The sequence below is a fragment of the Mauremys reevesii genome, linkage group 1, assembly GCF_016161935.1.
Source record: "Mauremys reevesii isolate NIE-2019 linkage group 1, ASM1616193v1, whole genome shotgun sequence".
Lineage (NCBI taxonomy): Eukaryota > Metazoa > Chordata > Testudines > Geoemydidae > Mauremys > Mauremys reevesii.
The window spans coordinates 50,229,397-50,252,754 of record NC_052623.1 but is presented as its reverse complement, the minus strand read 5'-3'; the positions used below and the strand labels follow the sequence as shown (position 1 = coordinate 50,252,754).

The following is a 23,358-nucleotide window of genomic DNA, read 5'->3' as shown; positions in this document are numbered from 1 at the left end:
ACACCACTAGTTACCCCTCTCCATTCTGAGAATTTACCATTCATTCCTACCCTTTGTTCCCGGTCCTTTAACCAGTTCTCAATCCATGAAAGGACCTTTCCTTTTATACCATGACAGCTTAATTTACGTAAGAGCCTTTGGTGAGGGACCTTGTCAAAGGCTTTCTGGAAATCTAAGTACACTATGTCCACCGGATCCCCCTTGTCCACATGTTTGTTGACCCCTTCAAAGAACTCTAATAGATTAGTAAGACACGATTTCCCTTTACAGAAACCATGTTGACTATTGCTCAAGAGTTTATGTTTTTCTATGTGTCTGACAATTTTATTCTTTACTATTGTTTCAACTAATTTGCCCGGTACCAACGTTAGACTTACCGGTCTGTAATTGCCGGGATCACCCCTAGAGCCCTTTTTAAATATTGGCGTTACATTAGCTAACTTCCAGTCATTGGGTACCCAAGCCGATTTAAAGGACAGGTTACAAACCTTAGTTAATAGTTCCGCAACTTCACATTTGAGTTCTTTCAGAACTCTTGGGTGAATGCCATCTGGTCCCGGTGACTTGTTAATGTTGAGTTTATCAATTAATTCCAAAACCTCCTCTAGTGATACTTCAAACTGTGACAGTTCCTCAGATTTGTCACCTACAAAATCCAGCTCAGGTTTGGGAATCTCCCTAACATCCTCAGCCTTTCCCTACTCCCTGGGTGTGCTCTTGACCCGCTTTATATTCAGATCAGATTTTTTTCCTCCTCTGTGCTTCCTGGGTGCCAGCAGAGGGATCACTGAGAGAACCAAAGAGACAGGTGCCCTGCTCTCATCTTCAGTACCCTGAGCACCTGGCAGGAGCCATTACAGGGAAAGAGTGGCTTCACCCCGTAACCCTGGCTTGCAGCATGCTCAGTCACTCTGTGAGAATGGTCCATGTGTACTCACAAGGAGCTGTGAGAGGCTGAAGCATGCTCAGTGAAGATAGACTCTTCAGAGATGTTAACTGTAAACTCTAATCTCCATTGAGCTTGTGTGAACTGAGATTTTTCATAGGGTTATAACTTGGCCAAATGTGGGTAGATTTTCACAGGAGTAGCAAAAAGCACATCCCTGGCAAACTTGCCAAATTTCAAGTCCAGGCTCCCAAGCATCAGGGCACTAGAGCTTTTTAAAAAAAAAGTCACTTTTTTTTAAATGGACAAAACAGTGTATATTTCCCTAGCCTTGTTCTTAGAAATGACTGAACTGTTTGGGCTGAAATTAAAAAACTCAGCCTGGGGCAGAATTGTCCCATTGGCATAAAAAACTCTCCTGTCAACATAGCGCTGTGCCCACTAGCACTTATGTCTGTGTAACTTATGTTGCTCAGTAGGGTGGAATAGTCACACCCCTGAGCGACATAAGCTTTGCCAACATAGGCAGTAGTGTAGACAGCCTTATAAGCAACAGGGTCTTTAAGATACCTAAAGTATGAATCAGGAGCAACTGTCAGTCTTCTCATCAGAAATTTTAACTTCATAATCACAGTTGAATTTAAAACAAAATCAGTGTTTTTGGTTTTAAGTGAAGTCATCATCAGTCTTGGTGCAATAAACTTTCAAGCATAGTCCAAACTGCGAAGCTGGCAGGCTCAGGGGATTGGTAATGGTTTATGGAACTTTACATCTCTAGGTTACAGATTTATGGTGGTGAAGTCATTAATGACTTTTCCACTGTGTATATGAAATGAGTTGGTTAGAAGTAGCACTCCTGCGTGCAGTCTCAGTAGATTCTTCAAGGGTTTAAAGCAAATAGATTCAGAAGCTGATTTTCAGAGGTATGAGAACTCATAACTCCAGTTGAAGTGAATGAAAGCTACAGGTGTTCAACACCTCTGAAAATCAGGCCCTAGGTTACCTTCTGATTCCTACAGGCAGTTCCTTGAAGTCAGGGAGATGGCACATTTACCAGGTCAAGGTTGAAGAGCTTATACAATGAGGACCTTAGACAAACAGTTCTTTACTTTCCTCAAGTGTTAAAATCACTTGAAAAAAATATTATAACAAACAAAATGACATAATATATTATGAGCTGAGCAAAACAATTTGGCCTAGTGTTGTTAACAGCCTAAATATGAGGTATGGCAAAGCTCAAATATCCAAAGACCAAATTTTGTTCTTGAATGCCTGCGCATTGCTCTCATTGAAGTTATTGCTGTTGTTGGGAGTATGGGTATCTGAGGGTAGATTTTTTGCCTTCTGGTTTCATCTTGTACTTTGTTTATGCGTAATACAATCAGCCTTCTCAGTCTGACACCTGCTGTCATTTTTCTATCATAACAAGAAATGTTGATTGGCTACTGCTTACATATATGTCTAAATCAGTGTTGGATTCTTACTTCAGGAAGTCTGTCAAGATTATTTAAAGTGACAGACTTGTTTGGTTTATAAATCTATAACTCAGACATAAAATATATATAAAAAAAGAATGAGGAGTACTTGTGGCACCTTAGAGACTAACAAATTTATTTGGGCATAAGCTTTCATGGATTAAAACCCACTTCATCAGATGCATGGAGTGGAAAATACAATAGGAAGGTATATATATATATTTTTCCCCCTACTGTTATATTATATATATATATATATAATATTTTTTATATATATACCTTCCTATTGTATTTTCCACTCCATGCATCTGATGAAGTGGGTTTTAATCCATGAAAGCTTATGCACAAATAAATTTGTTAGTCTCTAAGGTGCCACAAGTACTCCTCATTCTTTTTTTATATATATTTTATGTCTGAGTTATAGATTTATAAACCAAACAAGTCTGTCACTTTAAATAATCTTGACAGACTTCCTGAAGTAAGAATCCAACACTGATTTAGACATATATGTAAGCAGTAGCCAATCAACATTTCTTGTTATAGATATATATATATCTATATATATATATATATCTTGTTATATATATCTATATATCTATATATCTATATATTGATATATATATATAGATATATATATATATATACAGAGAACATGAAAAGATGGGGGTTCCCATACCAACTCTAATGAGACAAATCAATTAAAGTGTCCTATTACCAGCAGGAGTAAAAAAAACTTTTGTAGTGGTAATCAGGATGGCCCATTTCAAACAGTTGACAAGAAGGTGTGAGTAACAGTAGGGGGAAAAATAGCATGGGGAAATAGTTTTTACTTTGTATAATGACCCATCCACTCCCAGTCTTTATTTAGGCCTAATTTGATGGTGTCCAGTTTGCAAATTAATTCCAGTTCTGCAGTTTCTCATTGGAGTCTGTTTTTGAAGTTTTTTTTGTTGAAGGATTGCCACTTTTAGGTCTGTAATTGAGTGGCCAGGGAGGTTGAAGTGTTCTTTGATTGGTTTTTGAATGTTATAATTGTTGACGTCTGATTTGTGTCCATTTATTCTTTTGCATAGACGCTGTCCGGTTTTGCCAATGTACATGGCAGAGGGGCATTGCTGGCACATGATGGTATATATTACATTGGTAGATGTGCAGGTGAACAAGCCCCTGAAGGTGTGGCTGATGTGATTACGTCCTATGATGGTGTCCCTTGAATAGATATGTGAACAGAGTTGGCAACGGGGTTTGTTGCAAGGATAGGTTCCTGGGTTAGTGTTTTTGTTGTGTGGTATGTGATTGCTGGTATTTGCTTCAGGTTGGGGGGCTGTCTGTAAGAGAGGACTGGCCTGTCTCCCAAAGTCTGTGAGAGTGAGGGATCATCCTTCAGGATAGGTTGTAAATCCTTGATGATGTGCTGGAGAGGTTTTAGTTGGGGGCTAAAGGTGACGGCTAGTGGCGTTCTGTTACTTTCTTTGTTGGGCCTGTCCTATAGTAGGTGACTTCTGGGTACCCTTCTGGCTCTGTCAATTTGTTTCTTCACTTCAGCAGGTGAGTATTGTAGTTTTAAGAACGCTTGATAGAGATCCTGTAGGTGTTTCGTCTCTGTCTGAGGGATTGGAGCAAATGCGGTTGTATCTTAGAGCTTGGCTGTAGACAATGGATCATGTGATGTGGTCTGGATGAAAGCTGGAGGCATGTAGGTAAGTATAGCGGTCAGTAGGTTTGCGGTATAAGGTGGTGTTTATGTGACCATCTCTTATTAGCACTGTAGTGTCCAGGAAGTGGATGTCTTGTGTGGACTGGTCCAGGCTGAGGTTGATGGTGGGATGGAAATGGTTGAAATCCTGGTGGAATTCCTCAAGGGCTTCTTTTCCATGGGTCCAGATGATGAAGATGTCATCAATGTAGCGCAAGTAGAGTAGGGGTGTTTAGGGGATGAGAGTGAGGAAGCGTTGTTCTAAGTCAGCCATAAAAAAATTGGCATACTGTGGGGCCATGCGGGTACCCATAGCAGTGCTGCTGACTTGAAGGTATACGTTGTCCCCAAATGTGAAATAGTTGTGGGTGAGAACAAAGTCACAAAGTTCAGCCACCAGGTTTGCCGTGACATTATCGGGGATACTGTTCCTGATGGCTTGTAGTCCATCTTTGTGTGGAATGTTGGTGTAGAGGGCTTCCACATCCATAGTGGCCAGGATGGTGTTTTCTGGAAGATCACCAATAGATTGTAGTTTCCTCAGGAAGTCAGTGATGTCTCGAAGATATCTGGGAGTGCTGGGAGCGTAGGGCCTGAGGAGAGAGTCAATATAGCCAGACAATCCTGCTGTCAGGGTGCCAATACCTGAGATGATAGGGCGTCCAGGATTTCCAGGTTTATGGATCTTAGGAAGCAGATAGAATACCCCTGATCAGGATTCCAGGGGTGTGTCTGTGTAGATTTGTTCCTGTGTTTTTTCAGGAAGTTTCTTGAGCAAATAGTGTAGTTTTTTTTGGTAACCAACAGTGGGTTCACATGTGTTAAAAGTGTCCTACGCATTAGAAAGATGGATAATGATGTTTCCAAAATATTGCAGCATGTCTGAAAATATTTGCATTACTTTTAATAGGTAAACCAAGGAAGCCCTATTTTGTAAAAAGTGAAAACTTGGGCATTATAAACTGCATATCCGAAAGCTACCCTACACCAGATATCGAATGGTTATTTTGCAGAACACCTGATGACAGGTATGGTGCATATAATGCTACCTTTTTTTGTTTACTGAATTTTACGGTGCAAGTCTTGATTTCTTTCTAAGCCAACAGACTTTATACAGCATGATGTACTTATTTTTGATGTGATTGAACCTGAACAACTGAAGGAGAACTGTGGAGTCAGATTTTGAAAGGAGAATGTAATGAATGCTCCCATAAAATTTCACACACTCACAGTGTCGTCAAAAAACTACATGCAAAAATTGAGTGCATATGAGTGCAATGGGCGAATTCATATTTTTGTATGAGCTGCAGTGTATTCTTGGAAAATTGGGCCAATGTATACTTTTGGAAACTTTAGGCACCCTAGTCTGAAAATTTTGGCCCGAGTCCAAGCATTTTCACTTGACATAGCTAATATATTAAATATATTTCTAACCCCATAGCCCTCTATTTTCCATTTCCCTAAAACCTAGCTATTTTGAGAATGAGTGGGGGTTAAAGGTGGGAAGGGTGTCATTAGAAATTTTCTATCTAAGTTTGCCTTTTCTTGTAGCTTGAAGTTTTGTGTATGATAAGTGGTTCTATTGGCAACATGAATATGTTCCAAGAAACATATCAGATCATGAGTAAGTAAATTCAACTTTCAGTATGTTGTCATACAGAGTGCACGTGTAACAGCGTGGATCTCTGTCCCTCTCGAGTGTCTGGACGACACAGGGATTTATGAGTCTTCAACAGCCTTCAGACTACCAGTACTGTGTCTTCTAGCTCAAGTAGTAGAGGCTCATAGTCCAACATCCTGGGTTCAGTGCAGTCCCAGAGATGTAGGGTGAAATCCTGGGCTCATTGAGTTTTGCCATTAACTTCAAAGGAGCCAGAATTTCACTCATAAAATTACAAATGTTTACACCTACCAGTATAAGCACGAATAGTGTATTCAGGTAATATCAGCTCATTCTGTTTATAATTTCCCTAGCTCCATTGTCCTTGTGTTTTGTTTTATAATCTCCACATTTTCTAGTTCCTTTTATTCAACTACAAAATATGCCAGTTTCCTTACTGTTGTTCATATTCATTAAATAAATGTATGTGTAATTACAGTTGCATCAATACAAATCGTAAAGACAGTAAAAGAAATGGGAAAGTATATGGAGTCCAGGAGGTGCCACGTGGATATTCAGCAAATAAGTTATTTCAAACAGACATATGGTGCTGCGCAACTAATGAGCTGGGCAGAGAATGCAGCAAGCTGTATACAATAGGTAACATAACTATAAGATTTATTTAAATAGGGGCCTAATCCTGCCATTGATGTTAATTGCAACTATTCATTTCAGTAAGGTTTGCAAGACAGGGCTGTAAATTTGTCATCACTGGAATAAATATGTTTAGAGGTACATTACTAGGCAAAACTAATGTAATGCTGCTATATTTCTGTCTCATATTTATCTCCTAAGTTCTAATGCTTATTTATAGTTAGGGCTCTACCAAATTCACAGTCCATTTTGGTCAATCTCATGGTCATAGGATTTTAAAACTAATAAATTTCACGATTTCAGCTATTTAAATCTCAGATTTCACAGTATTGTAATTGTAGGGGTCCTGACCCAAAAAGGAGTTGTGAGGTGGTCACAAGGTTATTGTAGCGGGGGTTGCGGTACTGCTACCCTTACTTCTGCGTTGCTGCTGGCGGCAGTGCTGCCTTCAGAGCTGGGCAGCTGGAGAGCGATGGCTGCTGGCCAGGAGCCCAGCTCTGAAGGCAGAGCCATCGCCAGCAGCAGCGCAGAAGTAAGGGTGCATGGTATGGTGTTGACACCCTTACTTCTGCACTGCTGCTGGAGGGGCCAGGTGCTCAGAGCTGGGCAACAGCCATTGCTTTCTGGCCGCCCAGCTCTGAAGGCAGCACAGAAGTAAGGGTGGCAATACCATGACCCCCTTAAACATGGGCGGCGGGTATAATAGGCCAGGGCACGCTGCCACCAGACACCTGACTGCAGGTTTGGCAGGTGAAGTTTTTGCTTTATTATGCCCCATGCAGGTTCCGGGGCAGCTGAGGAGGTGGTATGTGCTATTCAGCTTCCTGGTTTCGTCAGTAATCTCCCTGGACTCCAGAGAGATTACTGATAAAGTCAGGAAGCTAAGTAGCAGATACCGCCTCCTCAGGCACCCTGCATGGGGCATAATGAAAGCACAGGTTCTTCTTCAGAAAGAGACGCTGCATTTTTTTTCGGGTGGCTTGGGGTCTGGGGAGGAGAGGGGAGGTGCTGCTGCAGCTGGCCCGGGGCTCCTCCAGGCAAGTGGAGGAGAGGGGACGACTTGGGCCTCATCGGGGGTGGGGGGAAGCTCGGGGCTCTTCCAGGCAGGTTGGGGTGGGGCATGTAGCTCCAGTCATGGGAGGGGACAGGGGGTCTTGTGGCTCTAGCTGCAGGGGATGGGGGGCTTGGGGCTCCGGCCAGGGGGCATGGACAGAAGGGGTGGAGCTGGGGGCTAGCCTCCCTGAAGGGGGGCTCCATCCGCTACCCATGCCCCTAAAATAACCTTTTGGGTCAGGACCCCCAATTTGAGAAATGCTGGTCTCCCCTGTGACATCTGTATAGTATAGGTAAAAGCACACAAAAAAACAGATTTCATGGGGAGAGACAAGATTTCACGGTCCATGACGTGTTTTTCATGGCCATGAATTTGGTAGGGCCCTATTCATAGTACATTTAAAAACAAATTGTTGTGTTATTTTACATTTCATAAGTAACTGCTATTTTTTCAATAATAAAATATTTTTAATTTTTTTTGTAATACTGATATTCAGGTTTTTTTAATAAACTTTGATTAGCTTTATTCTATGCTGAATTGCACCCTGTGTGAATACACGGTTATTGCTGGATTTGAAAGTCAGGACAGAATTTGGTTTTATTTATTTGAATGTTAGACTATTATAATTAATTTTAATGTTAGTTATAAATCTGGAAAAATAGTCTTTTATTATTACAAATACAATAATAGATGCAAAACTATGGATGCTTACAATTGTGAAAATGGGGTGTGGGAGGGAAGGAAAAGTTTAAATAAATAATTTTCCCCATAGTAAAATATAATTTCATTTGTTATTTCCCTGGTGTTTTCATTTCGCAGATCTAAATGAAAAACTTGGAGGATCTTTACCAGAACTCCTTCTTAAAGTTGGGGAGCCATTACTGATAAGATGTAGAGCTTTCTATGAAAACTATAAATTCAGATTGAAATGGCATTTTGAAAACAGAGAATTACAACAGGTAATAAAACAGGATTCTTTTCACATAAGTAATAATGGACAGTACCACACAATATTAGGTAATAATTGGAGATATACCAATCTCCTAGAACTAGAAGGGACCTTGAAAGGTTATTGAGTCCAGCCCCCTGCCTTCACTAGTAGGACCAATTTTTGCCCCAGATTCCTAAGTGGCCTTCTCAAGGATTGAACTCACAACCCTGGATTTAGCAGGCCAATGCTTAAACCACTGAGCTATCCCTCCCCTCCTAATAAATATAAACCTTTATTAAAAACTAGGAGCGCTGGTTTGAAGAAACAGACTATCAACAAGACTCCTCTATGGTACGGATTCTCTATGCATTTGTCTCATCAATGGGAAGAAGTGATAATGGACATTACACCTGTTCTTCCACAGAACATCCAAATAAAACAACTTTGGTTACAGTCTTAGGTAATTCAGATTCATGTTGTTAACTTTGTGCCATATTTTTCTTTTAGTCATTCAACTGTTTGCTTGCATGTGTATACACTATGTTTACAATTACAAAAAATCCTGTTTCTACTTGAAGTTGATATTGGAGATAAGCCAGAACTGGATTATCCATATCGCTGCAGGTGCCCCACAATCACACCTGCTCCCAGGTTATTTGCATTACTCCTCAAGGACAGTAGTTCTGAGAGTGACACCATGTGGCAGGGTGACGACTCACCGGCGCGGCGCCTCCTGCTGGTCATCTCGGGAATTAGCTCTTCCAGCCCGGAGTGCCCTCTACAGGCCGGGTGTCTCACCTGCCACTGGCCCCATGTCACTCCCAGACCCCGGTGCCCTTTGCCCAGGGGTTCTGCCCATCACAGTACCCCCTCGCTCTGGGTCTCCCCTCCCAGGGGAACCCCCAACTCTCTATCCCCACCTTGCCTCAGTGGCTACTGCCAGTCTCCATTTAGCCCCCACTCACTGGGGCAGATGGCAGTCTGTAAACCACTCATCATCGGCAAGGGGAGTTGGACCAGCTGCCCATTCCTGGGCTGCCCCTCTGCTGCCCTAGTACCCTTTTGTGGGCCCTTAACTCAGCCTGCAGCCTGGGGCTTTGCTAGGCTGAAGCTCCCCAGCTCCCTCTGCCCTTCCCCAGGACTGCTACACCCTAGGTACCCTCCTCAGCTTCCCAGGCAGCCAAGTCCTTCTCTCTCTAGAGAGCTGAGAGAGTGTGTGTCTGTCTCTGGCCCTCAGCCCTCTTATAGGGCCAGCTGTGGCCTTATTGGGGCATGGTCGTACCTGTGGCTGCTTCCCCCAATCAGCCTAGCATTTCTCCGCCCCAGCCCTCTCCAGGGCTGCTTTAACCCCCTCAGGGCAGGAGCGGGGTGACCACCCCGCTACACACCACCATAACATTAGTTTGAAGTCTAGCCTACACACTGTTGTCATCCTTTCAGTATTATTTCCAGAAACAAAATAATTCAAGATGGCAACTGCAACCATTTCAAAGGGAGGCTGGGGATGTAAAATATTGGACCTATCCAGAGGGTTTCCAGATACCCAAAGTTTCCTATAATTAAAATTTTCTGTGCAGGTTTCACCAACCATCCTTTAGAATTATCCTGTTGACCTTCTAACAAATACAGGAGATCAATTTTAAATTAAAATTCAGCTTGTCCAGTTAAAATTAAAAAAGTCAGAATATGCAAAAGTTAAAGTTTCTAAATCAACAGTAACTTGGTCACATTGTATTTATGCAATATTTTATTCCTGTTTTTCTTGTTAAATATGTATCTTAATATTTAATAATTTGTGCTAGCAAATATACATAACATATACATAACATACATTTTGCCCATAGTCCGTAAACATTATAAAGTGCTTTTAAGTGATATTGTACCAACATCAGGTCATTTTATTGGGCTGAATGGTGGCTTTCCCATGAGCCCACAGTAAGGAGCAGTGCATTGTTGTGCTCACTCTGGAGAAGCCCAGGGTGAGGCTGTGATCCAGAGAGAGTGAGTCCCTATTGCTTTGGAGAGGGAGTAAAGTGAGCTGGGTCTTTACCACCCACTGCCTGTCCCTTTTTGCTCCCCCATGCAAGGGAGGGACATATCATGTATGTGGACCCTGCTCTCCCTCCTGCACTGCTACTCATGATGCAAAGAGCCGGCTCAGGGGCCCTCATACCACCTTACGTCCTGCCCCAGAGGACTATCCAGTTATCATTTATTTTACATACTAGTTGCTCTAATACATAACTTAGTTTACTCGAATCCGTATCAAGTATAACCTACATGCAAAGGAATGAAATCCAGTTGTTCCAGGCATACAGTGGTGAACCCATCAACCCATTAACAAAGGCATGAGGTTGACGGCTTTCCCTCATAGAGCCCTGCTCAAAGGGAGTGACTACAGAATGAAAATTATGGGTAAAATGATTTGTGAAAGAGTAAATCTGGGAAAGAATTGAACCTTCTTTATAGATTAATAAACATGTCCCAGTTATGTCACAGAAAACAAATACTAACTTTCAGGTAAAATCCAAATTTTCTTCTTATTAAATTAACTACAATGTGATTATGACTACCTAGCCATGCTATGACTGGCCAAAGTGATGCACTAGGGGGCTTAGGGCTGTCTCCACTGCAAAGAAAAACCTTCAGCGCTGATAGGTTTCAGAGCCCTGCTCAATTGACTTGGGCTTGCAGAGCTTGGGCTGCAGGGCTAAAACTAGCAGTGTAAACATTTCCATTGAGGCTGGAGCCCACACTCTGAAACCTGGCGAGGGGGGAATCCTTGGAGCATGGGATCCAACCTGAGCGGGAATGTCTACATGGCAATTTTTAGCCCCGTAGCCTGAGCCCCACAAGCCCAAGTCAATTGAGCTCTGAGACTCACTGCTGCAGGTTTTTCGTTGCAGTGTAGAAATACCCTTAGATTCTTCAGTAATGGACACCATGGAAAACCCTACAGTAGTAGCTAGATGCTGCTAGTAAAACTGGGTGGTATTTTTTTTTACCTAAACATTTTTCAGCAGAAAAATGCAGATTTGGCAACACTGAAACATTTTGTGGGTTCCTATTGATTCTGCCAATTTCTTTCAAGCCTTGAAAATAAAACTAAAATAAATCAATCAAATTCAGGAAAACCTGAAATGTTTCAGTTTGAGGTTTTCAAAATGAAATGTGTGTATTTTCCTATTGAAAATGACTTGTTTTGAAATTTTCTTTAATTTTATTTTAAAAAATTAAAATGTAAAAATAATGCTTAAAATTGAAACAAAACATTTTGATTTGGGGAGGAAAATGTTATGCTTGACCTAAAACAATTTTTTTTTACATTTCAATTTGCCAAAACTATTGAAAAATTGTATTCATGGTTCAATTTGAAATTTATTTTATTTCTTATTTTCTGAAATTGCTAGTGAATCAAAAAAAAATCCATCATTTGCCCAGCTCTAGCTGCTAGGTTATTGCTTGGCCTAGTTAACTCCCACCTTCAGGTGTTATAGGTGAATATCTTTAACTCCTAGTACTGTGCACATAGAATTTGACAATTAAAAAAAAAAAAGGAAGAAAAGAAAATCCAAGGCAAAGCAAAGGCCCAACAACATCAGCCCATTCAGTTTGTGTGGCTTCCAAAGAGGCTTGTATGCCTTCAGGTCAATGCAAAAACCATAATCATTTCAAAATTAGTAATTTCAAAAGTTAGCAACTAATCCCAAATGCCATCATCAGCAATCTTTGCCCCCAAAAGGGAGATACTATAACAAATGAAATAAGCCTATGATCCTGAGAAATAAGGAGTCATTCAAATGGGAGTTCTCAATTTCTGAAATACTCACATTCAGCTTCAGTCTTTTACTGAGCAGAACATTTTCCTATCTCATGATAACTAAATACAATAGACTGGCCACGCTGTTGTACCCAAAGTTTCTGAGTAAAGGAAGCAGAAATTCAAACCCAGCCTCTGAAGCTGCTGCTTATAGTTGAGACAAGTCCCTCTTCGTCTTCTTCAAGGCTGGGGGATGGCCTAGAAAGACTGCATCCTTGGATCCCAAATTTTAACTATGGAGCTTTTTTAAATGTAATGTTCCCATTCGTCATGCTGGAGCATCTCAACCCTGACTAATTCAATTTGTAGATGAATGAGGTGGATAGATTTCCTTCCTGGTAGTCTCAAAGTAGATATGCACAGTATTATTGAAGGAAGAAAATACTTCAGCCAAAAAGCATAAATTGCTCGCTCTCTCTCTCTGCTCCTTTTCAAGTACGCCCGCTAATCTCACCTTTTTAATTTTAGCTTTATTCTCAGATTGTCAAGTGTGGCAGAGAGGTTTTTAAACACAGCAGAAACCAGGCCATTAACCACAGCTGCAGAGTTCTCCATATCTGTTATTCTCACATCCAGTTTCTGGATGTTACCTGACATTTTGTTTTATCAGCATTGGAAAAAGAATTCTGCGCATTATCCAGTCTTTGTTCCAGGAGAGAGGAGCTATTTTAAAATAAATGGTTTAAGCTGCTGAATACCAGGTTCAAAGGTAAAAATAATTACAGAAACAAAAAAAGATCATATTCACACTTAGGAGTTTCAACTTGACTCCCATGGCCCCTAAATAATTACTCTTAATACATTTTGAATAGAAATCCAAAAACTGCCACATGTAAACAGAAAAAGGAACGGCTGTGAAGATCAGATCACTCACTCCTGCACTCCTTTCTTTCAGCTGTAAGAGGAAAAACTGTTTTGTTTAAACTGTTTTGTAGAGAAATGGTGTCACTTTATTTCAAGGTACTTGTGGGCAGTATGGAATTAGCTGTTAGACCCAATCTGTTTGGATGGTGCTCACAGCATAACTTCAAATGACTTTCCACCTGGAAAGATGAAAAATACTCCCCTTGGTCCCATTTGTACAGCCAAGCCCAAGACGTTTATAGCTCACAAAAATTGGAGAATTCACACAAAAGGAAGCATTTCTTGTTTTAAAGCATTGGCCATTTTTATGGTTTATTTGGGAATTTCCACCATATTATTTGCTAAATGATAGAGAAAACTGTGCTTTACAGAGCATGTGGATTTGGCCAGAAGAAAACCATTTAAAAAGAAAAGCCCAAACCAGCACTATTTACTACAATTCACGTCTTTTGGGGTTTTTTTTCTTTCTTTATGGACCTGATCCTAAGCCACTGGAAAGGCTTCCATTGGTTTCTGTGAACTTTGGAGCAGGCCCTGTGAGATGTAGATTTTTTTTTAATTGATAATTTTAATACATTTTAAGGTTACTTTTCTATTTTTCATTATATATATAAAATGAACAAACAAAGAAGTAGATATATATTTTGTTTTGTCTTTTCAAAGTTAACAAGGTAAGAAATGGCAGCAGCCATCGAGAGATGCTTACACTGGCACTGATGTATTTCTTTATATTTTATAAATCTTAAGTTATTAACATTTGGAATAAGTATTTACAATTGAGTGAAATAAATTTACACAGGATGATCACTGTAGTCAATTCAAAATGACTTGCGGGGCAGAAAGATGGATGAGTTCCTGTATTTTTAAAGATCTTTGAGTCTTTTATTAACCAAGCCAATCAGATTGGTTCATTCAAAGACAGAGCATTTACACATAGACTGGAATGGAATATCAGGACAAAAACCTGCATGTTATCACTCAGTATTGCACCTGATTTTTTTGTAGATAAACATAATGGTCACTAGTGATTTTATGACCAATGCATTTATAACTTGCAATAATAAATGAGAATGAAAATGTGCACATTTTCAAATTCCTTAATTAAATGGCAGCTTTTATAACAGAATTTTAATATTTTGTTTACAGAAAAGGGATTTATAAATGTAACTGACTCAAGAGAAGATTTTGAGATTGATCTGTTGGAAAAGTTTTGTTTTGAAATTAAACTTAAAGCATACCCACCAATTAGATGTATATGGATTTTTTCCCAAAAATCATTTCCTTGTGAGCAAAGATACAATGCAGATGGATACAGGTACTTAACTATTCTGAATATTTGTCTGTTATAATTTGTACAAATACTTATTTTATTTTTTGTCTTTTAAAAAATGGAAGTATTTGTTCATTTTTTTCTTTTAACATGTAGAGTATGGTTTTCGTTTTTAAGTTAAATGTTATTTTTTAAATATAAATAGATCGATATAGTGGTGAAGCAGTGTTACCAAAATGTTCTGTAATGTTATTCGAGTCTTCCACAGCAACTCATGTAAATATCTTGTGTTATACATTTGATTAGTCTTGTGTGTTATAACAAATACTTTCCCAAATTATGCACATAACATACCTCTTTCAATTATTTTGTTATATCCTCGGAAAACTCAGTTTCTTGATCTTAGACATAATTCTCCTTTTATGAACCCATTCTGATCATCCATGGCTGAATTATAACCTTCTAAGTGTTTCCTTAGTCTTGTTCCATTCTTAGCTCATGTTCCCAGTATCTTTCAGGCTGCTAAAGCCAACTTATTGGCACGTAGTTTCCTAGACCTTTAGTAGATCCCTTAGGCCTTGTCTACATTACAGAAATTTTACTAGCTGTCCAATTCACAGATTTTTCCCATGTTACAAAAGTTTTGAAAAAAATGTGTTAACTATTTTTTCTGCTACTTCCTATAATAAAGCTCTGGCATGGATTCTGTCTAGTCCTAATGATGTATCCATTCTCCAGCCTAATTTCTTGATATCATTATTTAATTCCTTCCGAGTTTCTTTTCAACTTTGCAAAATAAAGTCATACAGCATTCTAACCTCTAACTTTGTGAAAAGTCAGGCAAAAAGTTAACGTTTTAGCAATGTTAACTAGTCTTGTCTATGCCTGGCCTGTGCCAGGTCCGAGGACATAATGCTCCTGTGCTGATGTCTTGTTCCTCATAGTCTTAAAACATTTAATTCTTTGCTTAAAACTCTGTTGCAATCTTGCTTTCACTTTTTAGCTTTGCTTTCTTTATCGTTATGTTACACTTCACTTTAGTTTTAAGCCTTTTTGGTCCTATTTTGGTCCTATGCATCCGACGAAGTGGGTATTCACCCACAAAAGCTCATGCTCCAATACGTCTGTTAGTCTATAACAGGGGTCGGCAACCTTTCAAAAGTGATGTGCCGAGTCTTCATTTATTCACTCTGATTTAAGGTTTTGCGTGCCAGTAATACATTTTAACCTTTTTAGAAGGTCTCTTTCTATAAGTCTATAATATAAAACTAAACTATTGTTGTATGTAAAGTAAATAAGGTTTTTAAAATGTTTAAGAAGTTTCATTTAAAATTAAATTAAAACGCAGAGCCCCCCGGACCGGTGGCCAGGACCCAGTCAGTGTGAGTGCCATTGAAAATCAGCTCGCATGCCATAGGTTGCCTACCCCTGGTCTATAAGGTGCCACAGGACTCTTTGCTGCTTTTATTGGTCCTATTTTGTAACAGACTTGGCTAATCATCTGAATCAGATTGGTTATTTGGAGTCAGACCTTCACATAGTACAGAGACAGCACAGATCAGCCTGGTAAATGATCTTCTCTTGGCAATGGAGGCAAGAGATCTGTCTTTGTTGATAACATTAGTTTTGTCAGCAGACTTTGGTAGAGTTGATTACTGGGTCTTGGTGACTAATCTGCAGTCCCTGGTGTGAGTATGCTGATCTGTTCTTCAGTGGATAAGATCATTTCTGGAGATGAGCTCGCTGAAGGTAGTCATGAGCATTTACTCATCCTTGTCCAAGAGATACCACTTACACACTGATAATACTCAGCTTATTTACTTTCCAACTATTGCAGACTGTCTCCTAGCTGTCTGATTGTCTGGCAGACCGTTGTGATGGGGGACAGACAGTTGATTCAACCCAGATAAGAGTAAAGTGATGCTGATGGGCCAAAAATAGTATTTTTGAGGAACTCTGAGATGGTTTAGGTAATTGTGATATACAGGAGGGTGGGGTCACCACTTGATCTCAGGAATATAAAAGTCACTCTAGATTGCTTTTTCAGCATGGAAATGCATGTTACTATCATACTCCAGAGTGGTGACCACCAAGTTCTGTGAAAAGCCCACCCTTTTCTGTCTATTGCAGGCCTGGCTTTGCTTGTTCACACCATAGTCACTTCAGGCAAAATTCTTGTAACCAAGTCCTAGTCAAGCTGCATCAGTTACAGGACATAGCTGCCCAGGTGCTCCATGCATAGAACCCAGAGAATAAGTTTTGTTTAAATGTTGTTTTTAAAATGTTTACATTTACAGCATCCCAGATAGTCATACTTAGTGCTTTAGATTTTCAAAGCACTGTACAGATTTCAGCCAACACAATGCCCCTGTAAGAAGGCAGGTAGTTAAGTATTATTATTGTACCCATTTTGCAGATGGGTTCAATGGACAGAAAAGTAAATACATTAAAAAATAAATATGCAATCACATTCTATAGCACCCTGTTTGATTTGTTTTTTTCAGCTTTGCATGTTTCGGTTTATGGTTGAGTAATCATATCTCCCTTCACTTCTACTTTGTTCCTTTCATATCCTTTTTATTGATTTTATTTCCTTTTTTGATTTCTGTTATATCCTTATCAAGTTGTTCCTCTTTATTGCATTTTATAATAAATTTGTACTATGAACTTTGCTCCTTAACATTTAAATTCATGCTATAAAAAAATTGGCACCATCTTTAGTTCCTCTAAGTGCTAAGAGCAACAACAGGTTCTTTCAGACTTTCCATTTTCTGTTCTCTCTTTATAAAACAGACCATATCTCTGTGCTTAGCACACTGCTGCTTTTCACTTCCTTACTATGGGTGAATCAATTCCATGAAGGCAAATGCTCTCATGTACATCTTGTTCTCTCACCTTTCCTTGTGCTTACATGCAGACACCCAAGAAATGACTCTTGAAAGGCTCTTCTTATTTCTTTCCCGTGACTAGTGATTCTTGATGCATCTACGTTTGGGTGCCCAACTGGAGACACTCTAAAGAGGGCTTGATTTTTAGAAAGTGCTGAGCACCTAGACATCTCATAAACAAATCTGTTTTTCTTTCTACCACCTATCATGTCTTGAAGGTGTCCCAGTTGATCACTCTACAACTGAGGCACTCAAAATCAATAATCATGAATGGAAATCTTGGCCTCAGTCAGCAGGTAAAATGACACTTCTCTTCAGTGTGAATTTTCTTGCTTTAGAACTACATATGGATGGGCTGGCTTCATAACTCTGTGTTATGTGGCTTGTCTAATAAAAGCTACCAACAGAACTCCACTGGCCATCACATATAGTCCCCAGCTAAAACCCCTCCAACACATCATGAGGGATCTACAACCCATCCTGGACAATGATCCCTCACTTTCACAGACCTTAGGTGGCAGGCCAGTCCTCGCCCACAGACAACCTGCCAACCTGAAGCATATTCTCACCAGTAACTACACACTGCACAATAGTAACTCTAACTCAGGAACCAATCCATGCAACAAACCTCGATGCCAACTCTGCCCACATATCTACACCAGCGACACCATCACAGGACCTAAGCAGATCTGCCACACCATCACCGGTTCGTTCACCTGCACGTCCACCAATGTAATATATGCCATCATATGCCAGCAATGTCCCTCTGCTATGTACATCGGCCAAACTGGACAGTCCCTACGTAAAAGGATAAATGGACACAAATCAGATATTAGGAATGGCAATATACAAAAACCTGTAGAACACTTCAATCTCCCTGGACACACAATAGCAGATTTAAAGGTAGCCATCCTGCAGCAAAAAAACTTCAGGACCAGACTTCAAAGAGAAACTGCTGAGCTTCAGTTTATCTGCAAATTTGACACCATCAGCTCAGGATTAAACAAAGACTGTGACTGGCTAGCCAATTACAAAAGCAGTTTCTCCTCCCTTGGTGTTCACACCTCAACTGCTAGAAGAGGGCCTCATCCTCCCTGATTGAACTAACCTCGTTATCTCCATACTGATTCTTGCTGCATATATATACCTGCCTCTGGAAATTTCCACTACATGCATCCGACGAAGTGGGTATTCACCCAAGAAAGCTCATGCTCCAATACGTCTGTTAGTCTATATGGTGCCACAGGACTCTTTGCTGCTTTTACAGATCCAGACTAACACGGCTACCCCTCTGATACATAAAAGCTACTTAGTTCCCACCCCACTCCCTGCCCCAGGTTTCTTTTTCAGGGCTGACTGTTTCTTTCTCCTGTACATCTACAGTACCTGCTGATTCTGGCTGTTTCTTCTCTTCTGACATAGATTTTCCTCAGATGCCTGCCCTCTTTACCCCTATTCACTGACTGAAATTCTTCTAGCCAAAAAACTTTATTCCCTTAAATGGGGACATCTGTACCTTAGAGCAGGGGTTCTCAACCTTTTTCTTTCTGAGGCCCCCCCAAACATGCTATAAAAACTCCACGGCCCACCTGTGCCACAGTAACTGGTTTTCTGCATCTAAAAGCCAGGGCTGGTGTTAAGGGTTAGCAAGCAGGCAATTGCCCAGGGCCTCATGCCACGGGGGGGCACCATGAAGCTAAGTTGCTCAGGCTTCTGCTTCAGCCCCAGATGGCGGGCCCCAGGGCCCCACGCTTCACCCCCATGCAGTGGGACTTCGGCTTTCTGCCCTGGGCCCCAGCAAGCCTAATACTGGCCCTGAAACCTACTCACAGCCCCCCAGGGGACCCCAGACCCCTGGTTGAGAACCACTGCCCTAGAGCACCAGTAATTATATGCAAGGAGCATCTCCCTTAAGTACTCTTCTATCACTGATGAACCAACAAAAGTTCCCTCTCAAATCTGACAACAATCCAGACAAAAATAAAACAATCAAATGAACAGGTTTGGGAATCACTCCCATTTCCTTTCATTACAGCACATAGAGAATATAATTATGTCTGGAGACTGGTTTTACATTTCTTTATTCAGAAAATTTTTATTTTGGATTCTTTGTTAACGACTTGATTTTTAAAAAAATATTTGCATCTTGACTACATGTAATCTGTAAATGTACTTAAGCATTTCCCCCTCTTTTCTCAACAGCATTTCTTCAAGGTTCTGTGATCATAATTATCAGTCAGGGGAGTACGTATTCTATGCGGAAAATGATGATACATATGTGAATAAAACAATGATGTTGTATGTGAAACGTAAGTAAAAAAACGCACGGGTTTGATGAAATCTATGGGTGAGAAATCCTGACCCCTTTGGAATCAATCAGTGGAATTTTTGCGATTGACTTCAATGGGGCCAGGAATTCACACAATAGGTTGTTTCTTTCCCATTCCTCTTTCATCCTACCAAAGAAAAAAAGTAACAATTTATCACCTTGTAGATCAGGAATTTTTCGGATAGTAAGAGTGAACTATAACTAGTTGTCAGATATATTAGACAATACAAAAAAGCAAACTGTTTTTATGAGGAAAAAAAGGTTGGGTAAGTGGGAATTTTGAGATTTAACCAATAGTAAGGCTGCTTGCTAATGTCTTCTGTTTCCTAACGTTTCCCATCTAACTATGTTTTTATTTGTGCATCTCATAAACAAGTCTGTTTTTCTTTCTACCACCTATTTGGGAGATTTTTTTTGACTTGCATATTGCAGATTTTGGAGTACAGTAAGGGTGCATCTACATTGCAATTGGAGGTGTGATTATAGCTCAGGTAGGCATACCTGTGCTAGCCAGCACAGCTAAAAAGAGCAATGAAGACACCGTGGCAGGGACCCCAGCTCTTCACTACTACCTTTAGCCAGGCTAGCTAGATCAAAGCTAGCGTGAGTAGGCCTACTTGAGCTGCACACACGCCTCTGATTGCAGTGTAGACCTATCTCAGGTAGTTTGAGTCCCAGTGATATATTGAAAACTAGATGCCTGTCCTGAAAATATTACTGCAGCGACAGATGTCATCAAAATGGGAAAGGTTTAAAAAAGCAGGAGAGGGGGTAAGCTCCTGTCAGAATTTTTTCACACTCATCATGTAGCAGCTGCTGTCATGTGCTTCTGAGATGTCAACACTACCTCGCAGTTTGGACTTCAGGGGTGTGAATAGCAGGACATGCCAAAGTGCTGCCCTGGTAACTCCCCCATATAGATGCTGTAGGTGTGAACTAAAAGGTTCCTAGTTCTGATTAATGTAATCCTGTTTAAAGAGGACTGTGGTAATGCGAACTAGGAACTTTTTAGTTTGCACCCACAGCATCCACACAGGTTCTACGGTGCAGCACCTTGGTATACACTGCTATTCACACCCCGTAGTCCAGTCTGCGGGGCAGTGTAGACATAGCCTCACTGTTTCTTGTTTCATTCTCGCTGAGCACTCTCTAGGCCTTGTTCACCTGTATCCTACGCCTGTTTTGCACCGATAGAGCTCCACTGATTTAAATAGAAGTACTCCTGATTTACACCAATGTGACAGGAGAATCAGGTCCTATGTGACTGGATTGTTAATTAGAAATCCCCAAGCCCTATAAAACCTAGCAGAAAATACCGAAGACATCTCAGCCATCAAATATGATCAGGAAATAGTCTTTTACAAAGAATTCCTACCTCTAGTGTGCCACCAACAGCGTGGACAAAAATAGAGCAAGAAAATGAAAACTTCTTAAGAAAACTACAGTGGGCAGGCACCAACTGTAATACAGTTACATTACTTCAAAAAGGCAAAATAGTCTTAATCCATGAGAATGGGATAGAATGATATGAGAAGATTCACTCATTAGGTATAACTTGCCATACCCTGCTTGTGGCTTCTTGATGCCATTCACGAGTTCACGAAATTCATCCCAGAACCCTGTGATGAGGTGTATAACCCTGCCCTAGAACTAAAGACGTTAAAGAGCAACTCTGGGTCCAGATGACCCCGCCCAGCCTCACCTGCAGAGCATGCGCCAGATGGAGATGGAGCTTAAAAGAAAGTCACACAGCTTAGAAGGGGACTAACAAGGCAGGGAGCTCCTGAGAAGGGATGCTGCAAAAGCCATTCTTGGAAAAGGGGTGCACCCAGACAGACAGGAGCGGCAGTTAGTACCATTTTTCCATTACCTATTTGCTACAGACTGCAAAACTTGGCCAATATAGTCAGGGGTAGGAAGTGGCCCAAGGAGGGCAGTGTTAAGGTGGTCTTGGGTGCCAGATCCCAGTGGAGTAGGAGGGTCTGGGCTCCCCTGCCCTGCTCCCCTCTGCATTAAGAAGGGACTTACCCTGTGATACTTCCAACAAGCACTGACCATCACAAACCCATGAACATTTAGTACCTGTTAGTGCTACACTATCATGTGTTATGTGTTGCATCCAGTATTTTTTGTTGAAAAAATCTCAGCTTTGCTACATGTTAGTACAGGCAAGTCTCATTTTACGCGGGGGTTCCGTTCTGCGGTTAGCTCGTAAAGCAAAAACCATGTATAGTGAAACACTCATTGAGTTGAATGGCGGGGGGAATCACCCGCACTACAGATGCAGTTTTTATATTGTTGTTTTTCTTTTTTTTCCCTGTTTTTGCCGACCACGCAAAGCTGAATTCATGCATGTTAAATGCGCCTAAGATGCGACTTGCCTGTAATATCATGTCATTGCTTTACATTAACTGTCAACAAAAGAAATGCTCTTCAGTGGGAGTCAGGCAATCAGAATTTGATAGTTTGGAGGAATGATTATGTTGCGGTTGGGAGTCAGGAAGTTCTGAGTTTTAATCTTGGCTCTGCCACTGATTCACTGTGAGATCTTGGGTCAATCACTTCACTTCCCTGTCTCCATTACAATACTTTATAAATACCTAAGTAGATTTTGATTACTTTGGGTGTGGTGTAACCACAGGTGCTGGAACTAGGGATGCTGGGGGTGCTGCTGCACTCCCTGGCTTGAAGTGGTTTCCATTATATACAGGGTTTACAGTTTGGTTCAGTGACTTTCAGCACCCCCCACTATACAAATTGTTCCAGCATCCCTGGGTGTAACCCAATAGACTTAACTGTATTATTGACTAAAGTATTATATTAAACTTTTTTGTGATATGTTTGTTACAGGGAAACCTGAAGTAACAATACAGTCAACATCAAAAGATATTTCTTGCTACTCTGATAGTTACCCTGCACCATCTTGGACCTGGAGGAAATGTCCAGGACCCGATTCTTCTAAGTAAATAAAGACATTTTTGCCCTTTTTTTTAATTTCTATGTTCTTATTTTTGATGTTTCTTTGGCTAAATAAAGACTAGCCAGTGACTAGGATACTGTAAGATGAACTTTGGGGTACATGTAAAATAATAGTCTGGTACAGGGATGAATCAGACTAAATCAGAGTTTTTCCTTGACTTTAATAGAAGCAACATCAGGCCCATAAGCATGTGTATCTGAAGCTCTTTATATTGAAATAAACACAGCTGTGTCTAGAACAGTAGTTAGACATTAATTTAATTGCACAGTGTCCCAGTATGAATACTGGATTCCATAAAAGCTTTCCTTGGTGCATTTAGTGGTCCTAATGAATCAAAGTATCAGCACCAGTGGATTTGTCAGGGAATACATCAAAGTGTCAAGATATTCTTTTGGTTTATCTAGCCATTTCAGTATCTGGAAGTGCACTGAGGATCTGATCTAATGCTCAAGGAAGTCAATGAGTCATTCAATTTACTGCAATGGAGATTGAATCAGGCCCTAAAACTTCAAGGTACAGGGTGTTTCTTGCACTGTGTCAACATTGCGTTACTCATTCTACAAAGCTCATTCAAAAAAATAATCCTACATTCAAATTAAGGTACTAGATCAAATATATTAATGGAACGTTATGTATGAGATTTAAAATATTTTAGAAAGTTGTTTTTAAATATTATGATAATTTTTCTATCCTTGCATCCAAATCCACTTCTTTCTATGAGTCTAATTGTACAGAAATCAAAAGGAGAGGAAAACATATAACTGGTAAATTTAAAATATTTCTTGAAGTAGCTTTTCATATATAAAATGCTGATTGTCTTGGGAACATGTAGGTCTAGAAAAAGTGTTGTGTGTCCCATTAAAATGTGGCAATCTCCTCTTTCCTTTGATATAAAATTCCTCTTTCTAAAT

General features: G+C 40.3%; 1 protein-coding gene across 4 annotated transcripts in view; it reads left to right on the top strand.

The window, feature by feature from the left end:
- Positions 1-23,358, top strand: part of FLT3 (fms related receptor tyrosine kinase 3) — a 74,447-nt gene that overhangs the window by 28,193 nt on the left and 22,896 nt on the right. For all 4 annotated transcript variants that reach the window (XM_039520456.1, XM_039520455.1, XM_039520458.1 and 1 more), the window contains 7 exons: positions 4,968-5,085; positions 6,157-6,317; positions 8,185-8,324; positions 8,603-8,756; positions 14,127-14,295; positions 19,341-19,447; positions 22,318-22,429. In XM_039520456.1, the coding sequence (XP_039376390.1) occupies positions 4,968-5,085; positions 6,157-6,317; positions 8,185-8,324; positions 8,603-8,756; positions 14,127-14,295; positions 19,341-19,447; positions 22,318-22,429 (961 nt within the window). The remainder of the gene's footprint in view (positions 1-4,967; positions 5,086-6,156; positions 6,318-8,184; positions 8,325-8,602; positions 8,757-14,126; positions 14,296-19,340; positions 19,448-22,317; positions 22,430-23,358) is intronic.